The following is a 23,222-nucleotide window of genomic DNA, read 5'->3' as shown; positions in this document are numbered from 1 at the left end:
CGATAACCGTTTTGTTGGTTTTGCTCTTAGATAAGAGTGGAGGTCATCAGTGTACGTGTGGTATTTGCAGTAGGACAAAACTGATAACTCATCGTTGCCGTATACTGAAACAAGTATAGGAGCTAATAACGAGCCCTGGCGGATAGCTGATACCATCTGACTCCATTGTCATTTTATGACGCTAGACGTGAAGCATTGCTGGCAAGACATCACGTACGAAAGAAACCATTGCACAGCAGTTGGCGAGAAATTGAGGCTGCGCAGTTTGGCAAGCAAAATTTCGATGTCGGCAGTGTCAAAAGGCCTTGCACACAAAGTTGCCTTCTCACCGGAAACTAAAGGAACTCTTACTTATAACCTCGTTTCAGTAAGGAGTAACTATTATTTGTACTAGATCTTTTTCTATGGGCACCTTCGGTTTGGTATAAAATTAATTCCTTTATCATGCCTCTGGCCCTGCTCTCCAATTACAAAAAGAACGCTCGTTAGATCTGAAAGCGATTCAAATTGCTTTGCATCTCTCTCTTATCCGGAAAAATGTCGGTCCCATACTTTCAGTGAAGAGTCGTCCTCGCAAGTGATCTACATCTTAAGTTGGAGAATTTGAGGCAATATTCCTCCGCCCACGCATCCAGAACCTTCTCGACGTTCATATATCGCTTCCCGGCGAGAATACTGCGTGGGTCGGCCGTGTTGGCTCCCACTGCCGATACTCAACGGCCCAATAATGCATATTTCTGCCATTCATCGCTGCATGATATGTAAAGGTGGCCACATCGTTAACGAGAATTACTTGACGAAAGACCTTACTGTCATAATGTCCTATCAGGATCGACCGACTGAATGCCAAGCGTCTCGTGCAACCCCGCTATTGATCTGCTGATGAAGTGACACGTGGTACAGATGGAAGCTAAAATATGTACTCTAGAGGCACTCACAATTTTTCTCGTGCACGCGGTTTCTTTTAAAGGCAGCTGCTAGAGCATCTATTTCGTTCACTCCACTCGTTCTAGACTTGCTCCTTGTCCTGTGTGTAGTATTCCAGGACTCGCCCAGTAACTATTTCTTGCACATTCGCTGAATCGTCAGTCTAATTGGACACCGTCTACCTGGATACTTCTACGTGAAAAATCCTCTTCGCGTTACTTCTCGATTATCCGCGAAGAAATAACATATCTGGAATCTCTCTTAATTCGTGACGAACATTAATTCTTTTCGTAGTACCGGCACTCGAACACGTGAACGATCTACACATAACGAAAGCTATATTTCCTCTGCGCACCTTTCACACCGATATCCTGGCGCCGGCTGAAGTGGCCGAGCGGTTCTAGGCGCAACAGTCCGGAGCCGCGCGACCGCTACGGCCACAGGTTCGAATCCTGCCTCGGACATGGATGTGTGTGATGTCCTTAGGTTACTTAGGGTTAAGTAGTTCTAAGTTGTAGGGGACTGATGGCCTCAGAAGTTAAGTCCCATAGTGCTCAGAGCCATTTGAAACACTTTTTTTTTTTCTGGCGGTGGAGTACCGTTTCCTCCTCGTCCCACGTGACGTATTTCTTTACTTGGGTACGAAAATGCAAACTTCCGCATAAGGTAGCAATCGGCTTCATGGTCGAAACAAACACATTGTAGGTTTGAAATACTGCACTTTCTCTTAAATTAGTCACCACATTTTTAAGAATAAAATGTCGTTGGATTCAACTCTTTTAAAACTACGATACTAGCAGCAGAAATTACTATAGTTGTATTTCAAGCCACGCGGTATAGCCGCTCGGTCTCAGGCGTCTTGTCGCGCTTCGTTCGGCTCCCCCCCGTCGGAGGTTCGGGTCCTCCCTCGGGCATGGGTGTGTGTGTTGTACTTAGCGTAACTCTGTATATTCGATTAAGTAGTATGTAAGCTTAGGGACCGATGGCCTCAGCAGTTTGGTACCATAAGGTCTTACCACAAATTTCCAAATTTTCTATTTTAATACGCAAGTTTGAAAAACATGTTTTTGAAATTAATATAGTTATCATAAGAGAGTATGCCTCTTTAAGTGAGGACCTTCTCAGATTAGATTAGATTAGATTTAGATTAGATTAGATTAGTACTTGTTCCATAGATCATGAATACGACACTTCGTAATGACGTGGAACGTGTCAGGTTAATAGAAGGTGTCTATACAAGATATTACATTAGGCAAAATATTACATGACACTCTTTTTTTGTGGTTGGGGAGTTACCCACTTACTGTATCCAAAAATTCATCTAATGAGTAGAAGGAGTTTCCATTAAGAAATTCATTTAATTTCCTTTTAAATGCTATATGGCTGTCTGTCAGACTTTTGATGCTATTAGGTAAGTGACCAAAGACTTTTGTGGCAGCATAATTTAGCCCCTTCCGAACCGAAGTTAGATTTAACCTTGAGTAGTGAAGATCATCCTTTCTCCTAGTGTTGTAGCCATGTACACTGCTATTACTTTTGAATTCGTTCGGATTATTAATAACAAATTTCATAAGTGAATATATATATTGTGAGGCTACGGTGAAGATTGCTAGCTCTTTAAATACGTGTATGCAGGATGATCTTGGATGAGCTCCAGCAATTATTCTGATTACACGCTTTTTTGCAATTAACACTCTTTACTCAATGATGAGTTCCCCCAGAATATGATGCCATACGAAAGCAGAGGATGAAAATAGGCGTGGTGAGCTAATTTACACAGAGGTATATCGCCAAAATTTGCAATGACCCTAATAGCATAAGTAGCCGAACTCAAGGGTTTCAGCAATTCCTCAGTGTGTTTTTTCCAGTTCAACCCCTCATCAATGCATACACCTAGAAATTTTTGAATATTCTACCTTAGGTACCGATTTCTGATCGAAGTCTATATTTATTAATGGGGTCATTCCACTTACTGTATGGAACTGTATATACTGTGTTTTGTCAAAGTTTAATGACAGCCCATTTGCAGAGAACCACATAATGATTTTCTGAAAAACATCGCTTACAATTTCACTAGTTATTTCTTGTCTGTCGGGTGTGATAGCTATACTTGTATCATAGGCAAAAAGTACCAGCTTTGCATCTTCATGAATATAGAATGGCAAGTCATAAATACATATTAAGAACAGCAGAGGACCCAAGACCGAACCTTACGGCACCCCATTCTTGACTGTTACCCAGTTTGAGAAATCACCAGTTTTTTTGCATATTATGTAAATTGTTTATTTCAGCTTTCTGCATTCTTCCCGTTAGGTATGATTTAAACCATTTGAGCACTTTCCAATTTATACCACAGTACGTGAGCTTATATAGAAGTATTCCATTACTTACACAATGAAAAGCCTTTGATAGATCACAAAAAATCCCAACGGGTGACTTCCGGTTACTCAGAGCATTTAATATTTCATTAGTGAAAGTATATATAGCATTTTCCGCTGAAAAACCCTTCTGGAAACCAAACTGACATTTTGTCAAAACTTTATTTTTACAATGGTGTGATGCTACTCTACAATACATTACTCTTTCAGGAATTTTGGATAATGCAGTCAAAAGAGAGACAGGGCGGTAGTTGTTGACATCAGACGTATCTCCTTTTTTATGCAGTTGTATAACCATGGCATACTTCAGTCTATCTGGGAAAGTACCCTGATTCAGAGAGCTATTATATATTTGGCTAAGAATCCCACTTGTTTCTTGGCAACAAGCTTTTATTATCCTGCTGGAAATGTCATCAATCGCATGTGAGCCTTTATTCTTGAGAGGGTTTATTATCTTCCTAATTTCAGATGGAGAGGTGGGTGGAATTTCAGTTGTATCAAATGGTGTGGGTAAGGCCTCTTCCATTAACTGCCTTGCTTCTTTTAATGAAAATTTAGATCCTATTTTCTCTACAACATTTAAAAAATGATTATTCAAAATGTTTTCGACCTCCAGCTTGTTGTATTCATCTGGATGGAAGCAGAGTTCAGAAACCTTAAATCGTTCTGTAAATATCTGAGGTGAACAGCTGTTGACTTCCTAACATTGTCTGTCATTGTTCTTGTCTATGCGCCACGGATCTTACAAGTTATGACAGAATACCTATTCGCACCGTTACAGTCTGAGTATTATAACTGTGTTGTAGTGCAGCGTGCAGCACCAAACAGCTTCGTCCAAACTGAAATGTGTAGCCCTTCAGTTTCAAGCACCTACAGACACAATTTACAGCTTCAGCATCTGTGATGCTCACAAACAGTGGCTGGTAGATGGCACTGACGTCGCCCCTAGCGTCGAAGTACATGTAACAGTTAGGCAGTGAGCATTTCACATTACATTGCAGTGATCTTTCAAACTTATATTTTTGTCCTTATGCATGAGGTGAGTATTGCCTCTCCTCGTACTTGCACTTGAGCTATGTGTGTCTAATGAGAACTTACACAGAACAGGTACTTGGATCTCTGTTGGTCGCAGCACTCCTGGCTGTGGTGACATTTCCGTTGTTTTGCAGACTGGCGCAAGCGGTGAAGATCCTGATAGGACTGGCGGTGCTGTTAACGTACCCGCTGCAGTTCCACGTGGCCGTGGGAATCGTGCTGCAGATGGTGAAGGACCGCGTGCCAGAGAAACGCCTCGACCTCCTGGAGTACGGCATGCGGGTTGTCGGAGTCCTAGGCACAGGTGAGCGAGCAGCGTACTACAACCCGGCCTGCACCAGCATTCTTGCTGGCATACCTGTCACGAGCCTAGAAAGAAGCCCTACGAAGCGAGCTCTTATCTCAAGAAATAAAGTATTTGTTTGAATTGGCAATCCATTGATTAGTCCCCCCCCCCTACCCCTGCCCCCTCCCTGTAGAGCCCCCGCGAAAGCGCAGACGTGCCGAATCACGACATGGCATGGACTCGGCTAATGGCTGTAGTAGTGCTGGAGGGAACTGACACCATCAACCGTGCTGGGCTGTCCATAAATCCGTAAGAGTACGACGGGGTGAAAATCTCTTCTGAGCACAACGTTGAAAAGCGACCCAGATATGCTCAATAATGTTCATGTCTGTGGTGTCTGCTTGCAGCGGAAGTGTTTAAACTCAGAAGAGTGTTCCTGGAGCCTCACTGCAGTATTCTGGACATGTGAGATGCCGCATTGCCCAAATCTGCCGGAATGCACAATGGACATGAATGGATGCAGGTGATCAAACAGGATGCTCAAGTACGTGTCACCTGTCACAGTCATACGTAGACATATCAGGGGTCCCGTATCACTCCAACTGCACACGCCCCACACCATTACAGAGCCTCCACCAACTTGAACAGTTCCCTGCTGACATGTAGGGTCCATGGATTCATGAAGTTGTCTGCATATTTGTACACGTCCATCCACTTGATACAATTTGAAACTAGACTCGTCCGACAAGACAAAACATCAACAGTCCAATGTCGGTGTTGACGGGGCTAGGCGAGGTGTAAACCATTGTGTCGACCAGTCATCAGGGGTGAAAGAGTGGATTTTGTGTTTCGAAAGCTGATATCGGTGATATTTCGTTGAATGGTTCACACGCTCACACTTGTTGATGGTCGATCGTTGAAATCTGCAGCAGTGTTCGGAAGGTTCTCTCGAGTCGCCCTTGGTCTCATTCTTGCAGGATCTGGCCGCAGCGATATCGGAGATCTGATGTTTTACCAGATTTCTGATATTGAAAGTACACTCGTGAACTAGTCGTACGGTAAAATCCCCACTTCACCGCTACCTCGGAGATCCTATGACCCATCGCTCGTGCTCCACCACGTTGAAACTCACTTACATCTTGATAACCTGCCATTGTAGCAGTAGTAACCGATATAGCAACTGCGCCGGACACTCGTTGTTCTATATAGGCGTTGCCTACTGCAGCGCAATATTCTGCCTTTTTACATATCTTTGTATTTGAATACTCGTGCCTATACCAGTTTCTTTGGCGTTTCAGCGTATATGTCTACAAGTTTCCACATTGCTCAGTTACATGGTTTACTCCTGCAGGATGTAAATTAATGATTACAACAGGCCCCAAATTTGAACTCAACTGGTGACTAAACACATTAAAAGTTGCTCAGGATACAGTGCTCGTAATTGAAGATCCAGTTTCAAAACGCTGTAGCAAGAGAAATACGTCAAAATTGAGTAGCGTGTTACCGACGTAGAGGGAAACGTCGTGCAACTCGACGAAAATATTACCAATACATGGCGCTGGAAGCGTCTTACTAGCCGCGCGGGGTAGCGCTTTGTCACAGTCCGTGCGGCTACCCCCCTCTGAGGTTCGAATCCTCTCTCGGGCATGGGCGCGTGCGTTCTCCATGGCGTAATTTAGTTTTAGATTAAGTAGTGTTTATTCTTAGGCACCGATCACCTCAGCAGTTTGTTCCCGTAAGACCTCACCACAAATTTCAATTTCAAGCGTCTTACCGTAAATAGGGTCGGTTACAAACGACACATGAATCGCAATACCGCCATCTGACGGCTAAGGTTTGAGTTTTCACATTACACCATTGATGCTGGTCAATGTGCATGGGCCACGAGGTCTAGGGCGCCTCGGCACGGTCCACCCGGTTGCACCGTCGGAGGTTCTAGTCCTCCCTTCGGTATGGGTGTGTGTCGTCCTTAGCGTTTTATGTTAAAGCAAGTAGTGCGTAAGCTTTGGGTCCAACGACTGCAGCAGCTTGGTCCCATAAGACCTTACCACATATTTCCAAAAATGTGCATGATTGCACAAAATCGGCCATCAACAGTGGTGGCAGTGTTATTTAGGTAAGCCCATCCACCACAGCAAGGTCGTACCATATTGGATGGCAAAAATCGATTTTTAATTTTCCTGAAGCCAAAAACCGCTTAACATGCTAAGTAACATTGGTTTTTAATTGCAATGGCGCCAAAGCTCACGTAGAAAGCAAAATGACATCGGTTTCTAAATGTCGCGAGACTGGCGCAAGACATGTTCATTATGCTGTCGGCCGTTTTCTTCCACAATTTAAAATCGATTAACAGAGAACAACAAATCAAAGCGCCTTGTCGGTCACGTTCAGAATGCGTTGCGCAATATGTCTCTTCAGCTACATTCGCAGTTGGAACACTGAACAGAACATCATTCAGATAACCACAGGGCCAAATATCACACGGATTAGTCAGGTAATGGGGACGGCCAGGCTGTAGAGAAATGACGGCTGATAATTCTAGCATTTCCGCTGAATATATCTGCGGGAAGTGCTTGACCGGCCGTGCAATGTGCGGAGGTGCGCCATTTTACATAAAAATGATCCTACCCACACAACCACGATCTTGAGGGATAGGAATGGCGTGGGTTTGATCGCGCTTACCAGTGACGGGACAGATAACCGAGTCCACAGGACTCATCTCCTTGAAAAGTACGGCCGTATGATAAACTATGCCGTCAAAGCGAAGAAACAGTAACCTTTGCAGACTGAAGAGTGGATGTTCCGTTGCCCGTATTCAGCAGTTCTGCATATCGGCATGTCATTGGAGATGGAAATGGGCTTCTACTATCCGCAGAATGATCCATGGACATTCACTGATTTCATGAGAGCAAGAAATTCCAGAGCGAACGTTTGTTTTGCCAGCAGCTCAGCAGGAAACAGCAAGCGTGATTTCGTATGGGTATGAATGCAGGACGTTTCATAGGATTTTATACACCGTCCTCCTAGGCATGCACAGCCTTGTGGCAATTTTTCCTGCACTGCATATCTGCATACCATGACTCGACTCCCCATAAGATGCTGTGGCCACGTTTTTCCGCCAGAAATGTGCCGAGAATACCAAATTTCAGACTTTACCTCTCGTCACGGATGAAGCAGTGGCCAATGGGCTTCACTTAACGACCAAGACCAACGGAATTTCTGTAGTGTTTTCACCAGTAAGAGACAAGCGACACTGTTTGAAATAACTGCAGAAATCAGTTTGGGGTTAATGGACTATGGCAGCAGGTTAGCAACGTTAGTGCTTTCGCTAGCAGTCCGACATTGTCTACAGCATCTCTCATTGGCTAGTGACCATATCGCTTGGTCCCTAGAGGACGGGAAAACCATGGCCTGGTCAGATGTGTCCCAATTTCAGTTAGTAAGAGATGATGGTAAGGCTCGAGTGTGGCACAGACCCCGTGGAACCATGGACCCATATTGTCAACAAGGCACTTTGCAAGCTGATGGTGGCTTCATTCTAATGTGGGCTGTGTAATGAAATACACTGGGTCTGTGGCCCAACTGAACCGATCATTACTCTCGATTATTTGGAGATTATTTGAAGCCATTCATAGGATTCATGTTCCTAAACAGCGATGGAATTTTTATGGACGAGAATGCTCCATGTAAACTGACCATAACTGTTCGCAATTGGTTTGGCCATCCAGATCGCCCGCCGTGAATGCCCTCGAACGTTTATAAGACATAATCGAGAGGTCAGTTCGTGAACAAAATCCTACACCGGTACCACCTTCGCAAATATGGACACCTATAGAGGCAGCATGACTCAGTATTTCTGCAGGGCACTTCCAACTACTTATTGAGACCATGTTATGTCGAGTTCCTCCACTAGCTGGGCCAAAGGATGTCCGACACGAAATTAGGACGTACTCCTTGAGTTTTGTCACTTCAGTACATAAAACTCACCAAATGAGATCCTTAACTGGAAGTGACAAATGATATATGGCGTCTCACAAGTTGTGCTTGTACTGTAGAGAGCGTTCTGGCTTCTTTTTGGTTCATCCTTTCATAGTACGTTGCTCATACAGCATAGAGTTTATTTTGTATTTCATGCGAGGCTATGGTGCCTCAACGTGAAAAAACAGGAAGTGACGTCACAAAATCTGTACAGCTCTATATCAGCGTTGGTGACTCGTCCCACAATCGCACGCTGTGCCTTCCTCTGACTGCAACGTTCTGATTTATCGTTCTTTTTGTCACTTCTCTTTGACGCAGGAAACCAGTGAAAAGCTACTAGCCACCTGTGTTGGTGTGATAACTTTTGTTCGTCTGTTGGCAGTGGCGCTGGCGACGGCGGTCCCGAAGCTCGACCCTGTGGTGTCGCTGGTGGGCGCCGTGTGCTTCTCGACGCTGGGTCTGCTTTGTCCGGCCGCCATCGAGATGGCCACCTGCTGGCCCAGCCGCCGGATTATCGTTAAGGACTCGCTCATCATCGTGCTCGCACTCGCAGCCCTCGTCTCTGGGTCCTACACCAGCGTCCTGGGCATCATCGACGCCTACTCAGAGTAGCCGAGGCTCAAACACCAGCATCCTCAGATTCATAGAAGCCTACTCTTAGTAGCCAAGTAATACATCAGCATCCTCGACATCTCTGAGGCCTACTCAGAGTATTATATCAGCCTCCTCGAAATAACTGATGCCTATTCTGAATATCCAGTGGTCACACATTGACATTCGCGACATCACTGAGGCCTACTCTGAGTGGCCTAGAGTCATACACCAGCATCCGCAAAATTATCGAAGAATACTCTAAGTAGGTAAGGGTCATACACCAGCACCCTCAACATCAGCGACCCCTTCTCTGAGTAGCCGAGGATTATGCACCAGTGCCCTCAGAATCATTAAGGCCTGCCCAGAACAACCAAGGGTCACATACGATCCTCAACACTATCAAGGCCTACTTTGAGTGTCCAAGGGTCATACACCATCATCATTTGTTCCTTTGGTGAGGAACAGAACTCTACTTCACCATTATATACATTACCAAATCTTATGTTGAGTAGGTTTGACCTTATACCAGCATCCTCATAATTCTCGGTGTGTCCTCCATGTAGCCCAAGGCTCTACAGGAGCAGTCTTAACGTCGCCGAGACCTACTTCGAGAAGCCCTAGCCCTACCCGAGCAGCCCTAGCTCCTAGTTTAGTTTACCAAACGTCACTGAACCTTCTCATATGTAACACAAATCGTAAACCAGGAGCAACTGTGGAATAGCTACAGCAACACTGAAGTCAACCACCCCGTGAATTCGCAGGGCGTTTAAAGGATATGTTGCTCTACACATAATAACTATGTGGCTTCATATTGGTAACTGAAAGTAGTTCTAAATGAACACTCTGCTAATGAAGATGTTTTCCTTGGGTAGCAGCTTCGATCATACCGTATGTATACAACTACACAGTGTGTGACTAACCAGCCCTATTATGAAACGCTTCCTAAAATTGCAGGTATACATGTCACTACTGTTCACTGGATTATGACGGTGCTGTGAAGCAATATTCTCTGTGATCTTTTACACATCTCTGAAACCAATATATCAGCTATGAACCATGGAATGTAACAGTGCCGTTAAGATTCGATCATAGTGTGATACGATGTTCTCTGAGAACAACTAACTATCTTACATACAGACACAATTACACATGGCACTGTGAGGCGGCATATAGTGTTCAACAGTAATCTGTTATCCCATGTGCTTCTTGAGATACATGGAGTGATTAAAATTATTGGACGATTTTTTGATGTTAAGTACATTACATTACCATTGCTCGTGTTCAGAAATCAGTATTCATTCTAGTGTAACTCTCATCTATTAAAGACATTTTAACTTTGTGGTTCCCCTTAAGAAACTGTTGCTTTGCAGTAGAGGTGGGAAATTAAAATTCTGCCTGTTCCTAACAGCATTTTTGAGTGACTTTCATGTACTTTTCAAACAATTTTCCTGTGCCAGGAAAGGATGTGTTTTATTTATTTTCCAACGATATTATTTTGTAATATAGTGTTAAGACTAATGTATTTGCCCAGTATGTGTTTCAGACATCTTAGCCTACCATGCTAGTTTGAGTGACCATGTTGGTTTCCACAGAGCTATCACTCCAATACCAATTGTACAGAAGCCTACAGTGTATTTATGACTCAAAAATTCTTATGTCAATTACTCAAAAGATGTTCTTAACAAAATTAATGCAATTAAAAAACTTGTTAAAAGATTAATTGTATTTGATAGGTTTATCATAAATTATTTTGTAAGAAAAGTTCTATAATGACAAAAACGTCAATTATATTAAGAGATGTGCAAGAACTCTGACATGACGTTGTGATGATCTATATATGCTTCATTCATACTTCTGAATTAAACTTCACAAAAGTAAGGTTTTGCAAATGCTATAATTTTTTGATTGTAATAAATTAGATGTTTGTTATGTTTCATATATAAATCAAAGTTGAGAAACCATGTTCCTGACATAAGTTTCAATGCAATATATATGTTTAGACAGACATAAGAGAACCATAACTGTAAGGCTGATGAAGAATTTTTTGTTAATGTAGTTGACAACGTGGCACAATAAGAGAAGATTTAGAAACGGTATCATCATAAATTTTTAAAGTAAATAAAAAATTTTGTACTACAGTTTTATTAGATCGCCTTCTTTTCTAGCTTTTTTTAAATTAACTTACTGACGAACTACAAACTTGAAATTTTACACATAGCTCAGAATTGGATGACAATGGAATATTAGCTCGTTTTCTTGTCTGCTTCACTTGCGAATTATTGGCGGGAATATACATTGGTGTTGAGCCTCTGTGTGAGATTAAATTAATCTAATTTTTACCTTCATGGTCTTCTCGAGAGATATACGTAGGACGAAGTAATATTTTGGTCTACCCATGTAAATCGAAATTGAAAAAAACCTGAAATTTACGTGTCTCTATAACAAGATCAACAAAATCAATTGAAAAATTTCACTTTCACAAGACGAAAAACCAGAAAATGAAACCTCCACAACAAGGTGTTGTTAATGGTAAGTTATTTAATCAGCAGTACAGTTTAATAAACTAGTGATAATAGTAAGATTTTTGAAATGATTATTTAAAGAAAATCAAATTTTTAATATACTGCATTTTCAGATTGGACTAAAAAGTATAAAATATTTCGTTCTAAGCCCATACAGATTCCTAACCCCACACAGATGGTATGGAAAATTTGTGTTTTTGATGATCATATTGATGCATGAATAGTTAACGTTCTTACAATTATCTGTTGCATGCCGTCCCATATTTTTAATTTTAAACCCTACAAATATCTTCGTAGCTATCAAACATTCACAACCACAGATTTCCAGAACTACCTGTGAGTGGTTAGGAATCTATATAAGGCTAGGAGAAACTATTTTATACTTTCTAGTACGATTTAAAAACGTGTTATATTAAAAATTCATTTTTATTGGAATCATTATTTATTGCTCGATTTCTAAACATGAATTTCAAATAAATCACAATTCTCTCACATACTCTATATGGTATCAATAAAATCCATGTTTGTAGTGACATCAAAAGAACATGTAACACTGAGGAAGAAATTTTATTTTATATTGGAGGTTTGCGTGACAACATACGAAAATAATTTCAATAACTGCATTTCAGCGAGAGGAGTAATATTCACCAAAAAATTATATAGTAAGGTTCTGAAGAAATAAATTGTGTGATCTATGTAATTTTTCAATGAATGATCAGAAATCTCATTCCTGGTCCATGCTTTATACTGTTTAAGTCAATCTATACATTCTTTAGAAATAAATTTACAAATATTGGTATGGAAGAAGCTATCTCATTGAAAACATAGTTTATTAATCAATAAATGATTCTCTTTGGAACTGTAGCACTCCTCTAGATGCAGGTGTTCGGAAATTCCCAAAACAAACTTCCAGATCTTGTAGAGAGGAAAGAGTACATAATATTTTTAATAGGAACTCACGTCTGGAAACGTACCGATGTCGTTCTACGACGGTTTGTGTTCAGATGTTTAATTTATCCACTTCTGCTTGAGCAATTGAATTGGACGTCACGCAGGAATTCGAAAAGCAACATAACGAAACATCTTTTGGGGTCGTATTCAAAGTACAGTTTACGAGATTCGTGTAGAAACAAAGCGAGGTCTGCTCGCACGATTTCTGACAGCTGAGCTGAAAACTGAAGAGAGACCAGGTAGGACGGAGAGTGCGTGTCAGAACATGCTTCGTAGGTACAATGTTTGTAACAACGTTAATGGTCGTCACGTCGAACTGCTGTTGTAATGCATCAATAGTGTTCTGTACGTATAGCATGCTGGGTTCTTTTGTGTTTTGGAATAATGTAAACACGTAATGTTTCAGAGTTAGCACAAACAAACGTGCTCACGTGATAAGCGGATGTTTCGTTATGTTTCCTTTAGAACTGTCATATAATAATTGTACTGCATCACGCCTAATTCCATTTGTCAAGCAGAACTGTATAAGTTGAATGTCTGAACTGAAACCGTCGTAGAATGGAAACGGTAGGTTTCGGGACATGGGTTCCTATCGAAAATATTTTGTACTGACTCCCTTCTACAAGTCCCAGACACTCGCAAATAATCCGAAAATTAAAACCTTCTGAAGAAGGGCATTACGTGCCTGAAACCAGTTAAGAAATTAAATTTCTTTTATTTAACTGGTTGCTGATTGTTTCGATATACACAACTACAGTCGCTGAAGAAGATGGATAAAATACTGTCCTGGAAGTTCGTACCGGAGTTCCGAAACTCTGTATGATGCAAAATGATCTGACTCTCTGTACGCTTCCATGAGTACATGTCTGACACATAGAGGTGGTCTGCACATCAGAAGCCTATTGTTCACAATAGAATCACTTGTTGAAGAACACCTCCACCTGCACGCCCTTGACAGTCGCCTCTGGTAATTTTGTCCCTACCCGTCCAGCAGTCACTGTTGCAGGTTGAGTCCAGACCAGACCGTCAGGTATGGCACCTAGTGACAGGTACAGCTCGTGCTCAGGGTGGCCACACTACTGGACGCCATAGTTCTCGATGATGTCCTCAACGCTGGATATGGAGCCAGTGACCAGTGCCAGCATGGACAAGGAAGCCAGCAAGGCGTTCTTGAGCAGCTTCCAGCGCATCCAGCCGAGCGCCCCCGGCTCTTGCCATAGTACCACGGACTCGATCACCGCAGGGTAGAGCAGACCCAGCGTTGAGAAGCAGACCGCACCCACCAGAGAGATTGCAGGGCCCAGGTTCGGCACTGCCACTGCCATGCCCACTGTAATCCACAACACCTGTTCACACTTTTTCTTATTTGGTTTTTTACATTTTAGAGATCAGACAGGGGTAACATCCAAATATTTCTTATGGGGTTCGTTAGGACAGAGCATTCAATAAACATACTTGAACTAACTGTGGACGACAGTTGGTAAAGTTTACTTCGCACTTGCGTACATGCCAAATGGTAAAAAATGTCCTCCCTTAGTCTTTCAGAACCACCATTGGTACATCATGTCGGGGCTGAGAAGATCCTACTCACCTGAGCCAAGCACCAGCACCACCCTGAAGATCCTCTCCCCAACGTTGTGGTATACTGGGTGTATGCGGGCAGCCAGCGGCTTCCAGGCGATGTCCACCACTATGTACAGCAGGAGCCCGTAAGTCAAGAAGCTACACGCCGCCACTGCCAGCTTCACCACCTGAGCCAGGCTGAAACAGTTTTATCAGCAGTGCATACGTCAATGCAGAAAGTTCGGTTCCAGTATGGTGGCTGAGACGACACAGGCTGTGTGGCTTTGCATGTGTCGGAGCTTAGATTGTTAGATCCCTTAATCGAGCAAACAGATTACTAAATTTAAAAAGGCACGTGCATGTCCGACATAACCTGAATGACACCATTCCAGGACGTTGTATTGGAAGAGGAGGATCAGAAGTTGAACTTCATCGCCGGTGGCATCCCATGTTTCTCGACCACACATCTTGCAACATTTATCTCAGGGGCTAGGTAAAAGGCCGCGTTATTATCCCCCTTACACCTGACGCTCTTGAACGTCTGCCACATCGCATTGCTGAAGCTGTGCATTCGATAGCGAGAGACCAGCTGCTTCGTGTGTGGCAGGAAATGAGCGACAGTTTTGATATTTGTAGTCTAACACATGGTTCTCACTCTGAATGCATAAAAATTTGAACTTTTCTCTTTCCAGGAACGTTGGAATTGAGCTTCTGACTTTTGCAGTTTGGAAGCAATAAATGTTTGACACCTATTTCTTTTTTTTTTAATAGCGCTGTAACTGGGATTTGCGAAGTTCGGTGTCACGGGAACAGGTCTGTTGAGTTCAATATTATAAATAAAAAAATGACAGAGACATAATGTAAAACTAGATCCAATAGTGAATAAGAAAATAGGAATGTGGGCAAGCTGCAACGAACAACACAGTTAACACATTATCGCCAAAACTGAAACAAACACACACCAGTAGTACAAGTTTACATACCAGCTAGCTCCGCAGGTGATGAAGAGACTGAAGAGATGTTTGATAAGACAAAGGAAATTATTCATATAGTTAAAGGAGACGAAAATTTAACTGTGAAAGGGTACTGGAAGTCGATGGTAGGTAAAGGAAGAAAATGAAAACTAGCAGGTGAATATGGACTGGGGGAAACATGAAAGAGAAAGGCGCCTGGTAGAATTTTTCACAGAACATAATTTTTAATCATCGATAAAGTTTGATTTAAGAATCATGCAAAAGTTTATATACGTAGAAGAGACTTGGAGACACCGGAAGGTTTCAGATTGATTATATAGTATATACATCTATTTCGGAACCATATTTTAAACTGTAAGACGTCTCCAGGGGCATATGTGGACTCTGATCACAATTTGTTGACTTCGAACTGTAGATTGAAACTGAAGATATTGCATAAAGAAAGTAAACTAAGGGGGATGGGACGTCGGTAAATTGAAAAAAAAAAGAAGAAAGTTTGCAGGGAGTTTCAAAGGATTGACTAAAACAGGAGTTAGAAATACAGTAGAAGACGAATGACTAGCTCTGACAGATGAAATAATGGAGTCAGCAGAGGATGAAATACGTAAAGAGACAATGTCTTGTTGAGGTCCTTGAATATCGCAGGAGATACTGAATTTAATTGATGAAACGGAAAACATAAAAATACAGTAAATGGAGCAGGGAAAAAGGAATAAAGACGTCAAAAAATGAGTTTCACAGAATGTGCAAAATGGATAAGCAGTAATTGATAGAGGGCAAACGCAAATCTACAGACGAATATAAGAATGTTAGTGTTGACTTGAGACAACTAAATATCCCGAAAGCGACGCATCGTAGGAAATAAATGTTCTAGCTGAAAAGTTAATACTATTAAAGAGGGCATCCGTCTGTGCTACAACTATTCAAGCTTTGGTATCGCTCCACAATTCTTCCCTCCCTTCATTGTTCTCCGCTAACTTTACTTTCTACACCAAATTTTTCTTCGTTTTCCTTTACTGCTTCCTTAACGTACAAATTGAAAACGTAAGGGGTAGAATACAACCCTCTCTCACTCCTTTCTAAGCCACTTCTTCCCTTTCATGCCCTTCGAGTCTTGCAACGACTGTCTGGTTGCTGCACAAGCTGTAAGCACACTTTCGTTGACTCTACCTTACCCTGCTGCCTTCTGAATTTCATAGGGAAGCTTCCCATTTTCATTGTATATTCGGTTTATACGCCATAAAATACATACGGTTTGCTAAGGTCATTGTTTTCCATTTGTGGTTGATGGCGCTGTAGTCGACATATGTCAAGTGTGCTTTTCATGGAGTTAAGAACCGACACATTTAATTCTACATTTCACGTATGATGTAAACCTTTGTGTTCTAACAGATGATATTTACAATTTACTTTAGTGTTGTATATTTGATTGCGCAGTACAATATGGCTAGCTGTTTCAGTTTCAGGTCAGAAACTGCGTTCAGTGTAATCCAGGAACAACAGCGTGTATGTAATATTTTTCTGTTTTTACGGGAATTCTTGATTTTCGGAGACCCCGTGCCACTCATTGGGGAGCTTGGACTCCGTGTGTCACCTTGCTTCACACCAATCACCCTCGTGGCAGGGTTCGAAGACCGACACCGAAATCAGTCATTCTGGTGGTTTGGGGCTCATCACAATGAAACCCGTAGGGAACAGAAAACAACGTTGTCATACAAGTAGCTTATTCTTCAGAAATGTCAGTGTCTAGGCTTATTATTTGTACTGTACAATCACATTCGTAGCACTAAAGTAACGTATTAACATTAATATTAACCGTTCAAAATCAAAAGTTTACATTATAAACAAAATGCAAAATCAACTGCGTCGGTTCTAGAACTGCAAAAAGCAGGCAAACCGTCTAGTTGTCGATTACAGCGCCATCTACCACGAATGTGAAACAATGATTTGAGTAAATTGCACCTAATTTTCAGCGTGTAGAATCTGCAATAAAAATGCGAGGGTGGGGGTCTTATTTTAAAATACAAAGTTGACCCCTCCACGTCGCAGTTGTGGTTATGAGATGCCCAATTGTAGCGCATACTGATGTCCCCTCTACTATCAACTTTTCACCAGATCGTTTTTTCTTTCTTTTTTTTTTTTTTTTTTTTTTTTTTTTTTGTACGAAGCGCTGTTTTCGAGATATTCAGCAGTCTGAGTTTAAAACAAACACACTGCATAGCTAAGTGCAAGACAGATATAGCCTATAGGAATATTAAACAGATTTTGAAACTGTTTGGACGCTGTATCAATAAAACTGTGCAGCTCCCTAAATAAAAGTCTATATTTATAAAGACGCTTAGGCATCTGTTATCATCAAATATCTGCAGTTAATATGAAAAGAACGTCAAGAGTGAGAGGTTTTGTTACACAACAAAAGGCCTCGAAAATTTAAATAGCTGTTAGCTCCCCTTCATTAATAATTCGAATGGATTTTAAGAGCTCAATAGGAAAGAGAAGCTGAAGATGGAAGGGGTATATAGATGGGTTATATGAGGGAAATGAACTTCCTGGCAATATTGTAGAAAGGGTAGAGAACGCAGATGAAAATGAGATGGAAGAAGAACTTCACAAAGCACTGAAGAACCTAAGACGAATCCATGGCCCTGCAACAGCCGATATTCTCTTACAATTATTGAGATCTTGTAAGAGTCACACATGACCAAACCATTCCACCCTGTGTGCAAGATGTATAAGACACAGGAAATATCCTCCCATTTAAAGAAGAATATAATAATTCTAGTTCCAAAGAAAGGAGGTACTGAGATGTATCAATATTACCGAACTATTAGCTTAATAAGTCATGGTTGCGAAGTACTGACACGAATTACTTACAAGAAGAGTCTACCTCAAGAAGAGTGGGCTTGGTAATATTGACCACACGACTGCTCTTAGAGGGTAGGCTGAGGAGAAGCAAACGTCCGTTTATAGCAATTGTAAAGTCAAAACATGTTTTTGACGGTGCCGACTGGGCTACACTCTTTGAAATTCAGAAGGTAGCAGAGGTAAGACGCAGGCAGCGAAAGGTTGTTTACAGCTTTGTCTATCTTTGACTTGTTCCTTTTCCGAATCGTGTGTTGTTGCGCGTTGTAATGGTACTTGAATTACCTCAACCTCTCTATACCAGCAATATTCTAATGTGTTTCTGTAAAATAGTTAACATATTTCTGTGACAACATTCAGATTTGATTTCAATAATGTAGAGGTACTTCGATACATCGATATGTATATATTGCAAAGATATTATTCGTATGTATATTCTTTCTTTTGTCACTATGATTTTTGACGTACTTGTAACTCTGATTTTTGGGCGCGTAAGCGATTATTAAAGAGTCAAGCTTTGGTCGTCACGTTAAAAAGACGCAAATTGTAGTCAGTTTAAGAAATGTGAACTTTAACAGTGAGGAAGATATTTTCAAGTATGTTTTATATTGTGAAGTGCTGTTTTGGAACGAGTTACGTGATATTGTAACAAAAGTAATGAGAAAAAGAAGTGTAACTTACATTCGTAGTGTTGATTACTTTTTTACATCACCATTGTCCTAAATAGCAAAAGTTTAACCTTAAGAATGGTTTATGAAACACATTTATAAAGCTTTTGAATATCGCAGAATAACACCTAGGCGTCTTTGCATCCGATCTTGGAATCATCACTACCTAGTTTTTCGACGATTGTGCCATGAGTTCACCACGAGACCAGTGTGGGAAACACGAAAAGATGAGTGCCTAGTTTATCCATCATTTCAAGCAATGACTTTATTAACTGTGCTCTAATGACACCTGCCACATAATATAAGTTTGTTGTTGCCCGAAAATGCAACAGTTAGTAGCGTGAGCAACACTACAATCATACTTAACTATTGTGGTCGGGTTGTTAGAGCGTGTAATGTTAAATCTATAAATTATACTACGAGGGCTGTTCGGAGAGTAAGGTCCTATCGGTCGCGAAATGAGAGCCACAGTGAAAATACTATTTTTTTTATTCGCAACAGTTAGCCACACCTTCCAGTTACCTCTGTAGATAGTCGCCGCTCTGACTTAGACATTTGTCGTACCGTTTTACAAACTTCCCAGTACCCTGAAAGCAGCCGCCTGCAGCCAGTTCTCTGCCTTTCGTTGTCTGTGCCAAAATGTTGTCTTCGTAGCCAGCGGTTCATGTGAGGAGAGATGAGCAACGGAGGGAGCCAATTAAGGGCTGTATTGTGGCTGATCAAACACTTCCCATTAAAGACGCTGCAGGAACGTCTTCATTGCCCCTGCAGAATGCGGCTGAAAATTGTCTTCAAGAAAGAAACGTATGACATTTATGTTATGTGGGCTGCATAGCTTCAGGCGAAGTCTCTCACCAGATCCAAATACTTGACAGGAGACACTGTTGTTTTAGGCGTTTCTACGTGATCACTTTGCGCTATGGTCTGAAAAGAGCGCCTTGAAGCATTCGACAGGCACAATAAAGACACTGCCCAATACATCTGTGTAAAGTTCCATCGGATTTTAACGGTGGTTTCCATTTCGCGCCTAATCGGCCCTTACTTTCCGAATACGCCTAGTACATCTGCAAGCCTTTAAGAGTACTGGATGTAAATAAAGCATACAAACAGAACTTTATTTGGGTGGAGCCACCGCAGCACTGTTAACTGGACTCACATGTCGTCTACGGGGAGGTTGAGCGTGATGCTGCCCATGGTGTCCTCCCCGTACTTGTAGTAGCCGAAGAAGCCCACCACGCAGTACAGGGTGCACATCAGAGCCATGGCCGTGTTCACCACTCCGGGACACCCCGAGAAGTGTGTGGGATTCCGCATGTTGTTCTCCACAGGCATCACCTGCGAACCAAACGTAAGTCTCTCGTTACTGAAACAGTCTACACCCTCAGAGCAAAGGCCACTTGGGACGTCGGTCTTATATCATCCTCTCACGCAACGAGCTGACTAACGTGGACGCGAATGTCATTTCCTGCATGGTTGGTAAGCGATCAGAAATCATCACACAGGACACTATATGCTCGCTAATGTCTACTCATACCGTAATGGTATCCAGGGACAGCTGCTCCTGTCCCAGACTTACAGATTTTGTTTCCAAATATGGACAAAGTTTCCCGAAGATGAGCGCAGAAAACACTGAAGAATGTCCTGGAGATATTGATGTCACTACACACAGAGTAGCAATATTTCATTTCGTCCTAGGCAAAATGCTTGTGTAGCATATCTACATCTATACATATTTCCACAAGCGAACAAAGTATCGTAGATTTACCTATCTATCTATCTATCTATCTATATCCGAACCCCGCTCCAGCTACTGCCGGGTCTGGGTGCTGACGAATCCTCTCCATTTGGCTCGGTCCTCCCACCACTTTTCTTCCTCCACTTGCTACCAGGTCACACCTCTCCTTTCAACAGATATTCTCACTCTCATTGTCCACACTGTTCTTGGGCGCCCTCTAGGTCTTTTCCCATCCATCTTTAGTTCTTCCATAATTTTGGGGAGTCTCTGCCCATGCATCCTCTTAACATGCCCATACCATCTTAATCTCTTTCTTTCAATTTATTCTCTCATACTTTCTTGTTTGAGGTCCTTTCTAATCTCTACATTCCTTACTCTGTCCATTCTTGTCTTTTCCTTAACTGCTCTGAGAAATTTCATTTCCCCTGCTTGCAGTCTGCTCCAGTCCCTTTCTGTCATTGTCCATATTTCTCCACCATAGGTGACAATAGGGATGTAATAGTTATTATACATAACGAGTTTTGCTCTTTCTGAAACCTCATTATTCCAAATCAGATGCTTTATTGTTTGGTAGAAATTGCCTCCCTTCTGTAACCTCCTATTAATTTCGTTAGTTATTCTTCCATCCCTAGATATTTCACCCCCTAAATAAGTGAAACTTTCTACCACTTTGAGGGGTTCTCCATTCAAGGTAATATTTCCATTGATTCCTTTCTCTCTTCCAAATACCATTACTTCACTCTTATCTTTATTTATTTATGATCCATACCTTTTCATTATTTCCTTCCACGCATCAAGCTGTAACTGTAACTCTTTATCACCCCATAATACCATATCATCTGCAAAAATTATCTTTTTGTCTTTCTTTTTTACTATATATTTAACTGGCCCATTCATTCCCCCCATTACAACATTAAAAAGCGCAGGAGACAGAATACTTCCGTCTTAAGTCCTTGTCTTATTTCGAAGTATTCAAAGTTCCCCAATGGTGTTCTAATTCTACAATTGTGGCCTCTGTGCATTGTCTTTATAACATTAATGCATCCATCTTCTATATCTATCTTCTTCAGTTCTTCCCAGAGTCTTTCCCTGTCAGCTGAGTCATATGCCTTTTCTATGTCTATAAAAACCATTATCACCCTTTTGTTATACTCCCAAATTTTTCCATCAGTTGACGGATAGAAAATATCAGGTCGATCGTGCTCCTTCCTTTCCTAAACCCATGCTGTTCTTCACTCAGCTCCTTTTCTATCTTTTCACTTGTTCGATTTAGTAAAATTCTTTCAAAAATCTTGGCTGTATGACTCATGAGGGTTACTCCTCTGTAGTTTTTACAAAGTCTTTTATTGCCTTTCTTGAAGATGGGAACAATGTCTCCCATTCTCCAGTCGGCAGGTATTTTACTATTTCTCCACATGCTTGATAGTACTCTATACAGCCACTGCATTCCCACTGGACCTGCTGCTCTTATCATGTCCACTGATACTTCATCAGATCCTGGGGCTTTCCCCCATTCATCTTCTTCACAGCTTCTTCCATTTCTTCCCGTGTAATTTGTCCTAATTCTGCTTCCCAACTTCTCCCAATTTCTCCATTATTTGTTGTTTCCTCATGTATGTGCTCCTCAGCGTTTAACAGCTTCTTAAAATGTTCTTTCTAGAGAGATCTTTTATATTCCCTGGATCTTCAATAATGGTACCGTCCTCTGTAGATTTATGAGGAATTAAAATTGTCCATTCAGGAATCGAACACAAATCTCCTAGCTGAGAAAGCAGTGCACAACCAAAGTATCGGTGTGCAGTAGCCTAGAGTGTCGTCAGCCGCAGTACAGACGGGTGCTGCTCACGTTCCCAACAGCTCAACATCAGAGGCAGCGTCGTAACTCAACACATCGTCCGACCATACCACGCCGGTTTGCTTTCGAAATACATTTCGGCGGAAACGTATGGCATCCGCTGCGCACCTGCCGAACGTCAACTGTTCTCTGGTTGTTTTTGTCAGTCACCAGCGTTAACAATCACGTTCAGAAAAAAAAACGGATCACCGTGATCGACTAGATATAGGACGTTCATATTCACATGACATGTACATTAGAATGTTCTTCAGAAATGAGCATTTCAGCCACCCCTGTTCAGCATGCGTCATGTTGCCTAGTATGCACAGTGTTCACCACGGGCCCTTATGACTTGTTCCATGCGTGATGGCATTGACGCACACATGTCGCGAATGGCATACTTTGATATAGCCACCCATGCTGTATTGACCTCGTTCCAAAGTTCATCTGTGATGGTTGCCATTAACTCATAGCGCTGCACCCTTCGTTTCACTATGTCCCCACATTTGCGATCGGCGACAGGTCTGGTGATCTGGCGGGATAGGGCAAAAGCTGACATCATGCGACACCAGGAACCGCGTGCTCGTGCAGCAGCATCTATTCGTGCGTTGTCTTGCTGAAAAATGGCGTCTGGGGTGTTGTGCAGTAAGGGTATGACACCAGGTCACAGGATGTCATTCACATATATCACACTGGTCACTTTGCCCTGGACACGCACCAGTTATGATTTGTGGTTGTACTCAATAACACCCCACACCATAAGCCCTTGAGTAGGCGCTGTATTTGTGGTGCGAATGCAGTCACTGTGACGCCTCTCCCCCTGCCTGCGAGGCCTTGTTCCATCTCTCTGGTTATGTTAGCACACAAAACATACGAATATTTTCAATGGAGAATACTCGTGTTGTTATTGCATGA

The 23,222-nt window shown here is 42.0% G+C and overlaps 2 protein-coding genes across 2 annotated transcripts in view; one reads left to right on the top strand and one right to left on the bottom strand.

Moving 5' to 3' along the window:
* LOC126354752 (proton-coupled amino acid transporter-like protein pathetic) overlaps window positions 1-11,076 on the top strand; it is a 144,862-nt gene extending 133,786 nt beyond the window's left edge. The window contains exons 9-10 of the mRNA XM_050004632.1: window positions 4,475-4,644; window positions 8,987-11,076. Of these exons, the coding sequence (XP_049860589.1) occupies window positions 4,475-4,644; window positions 8,987-9,216 (400 nt within the window). The 3' untranslated portion in view covers window positions 9,217-11,076. The remainder of the gene's footprint in view (window positions 1-4,474; window positions 4,645-8,986) is intronic.
* A 1,366-nt stretch (window positions 11,077-12,442) lies between these two features.
* LOC126354751 (proton-coupled amino acid transporter-like protein CG1139) overlaps window positions 12,443-23,222 on the bottom strand; it is a 150,948-nt gene continuing 140,168 nt past the window's right edge. Inside the window, exons 8-10 of the mRNA XM_050004631.1 lie at window positions 19,895-20,073; window positions 14,263-14,432; window positions 12,443-14,001 (exon numbers count right to left, since the gene is read on the bottom strand). Coding sequence (XP_049860588.1) covers window positions 13,748-14,001; window positions 14,263-14,432; window positions 19,895-20,073 — 603 coding nt within the window. The 3' untranslated portion in view covers window positions 12,443-13,747. The remainder of the gene's footprint in view (window positions 14,002-14,262; window positions 14,433-19,894; window positions 20,074-23,222) is intronic.

This window comes from Schistocerca gregaria, chromosome 3, assembly GCF_023897955.1.
Source record: "Schistocerca gregaria isolate iqSchGreg1 chromosome 3, iqSchGreg1.2, whole genome shotgun sequence".
NCBI classification, from domain to species: Eukaryota; Metazoa; Arthropoda; class Insecta; order Orthoptera; family Acrididae; genus Schistocerca; species Schistocerca gregaria.
Note: the sequence above shows the minus strand (reverse complement) of the source record. Positions and strands in the feature narration are given on the sequence as shown.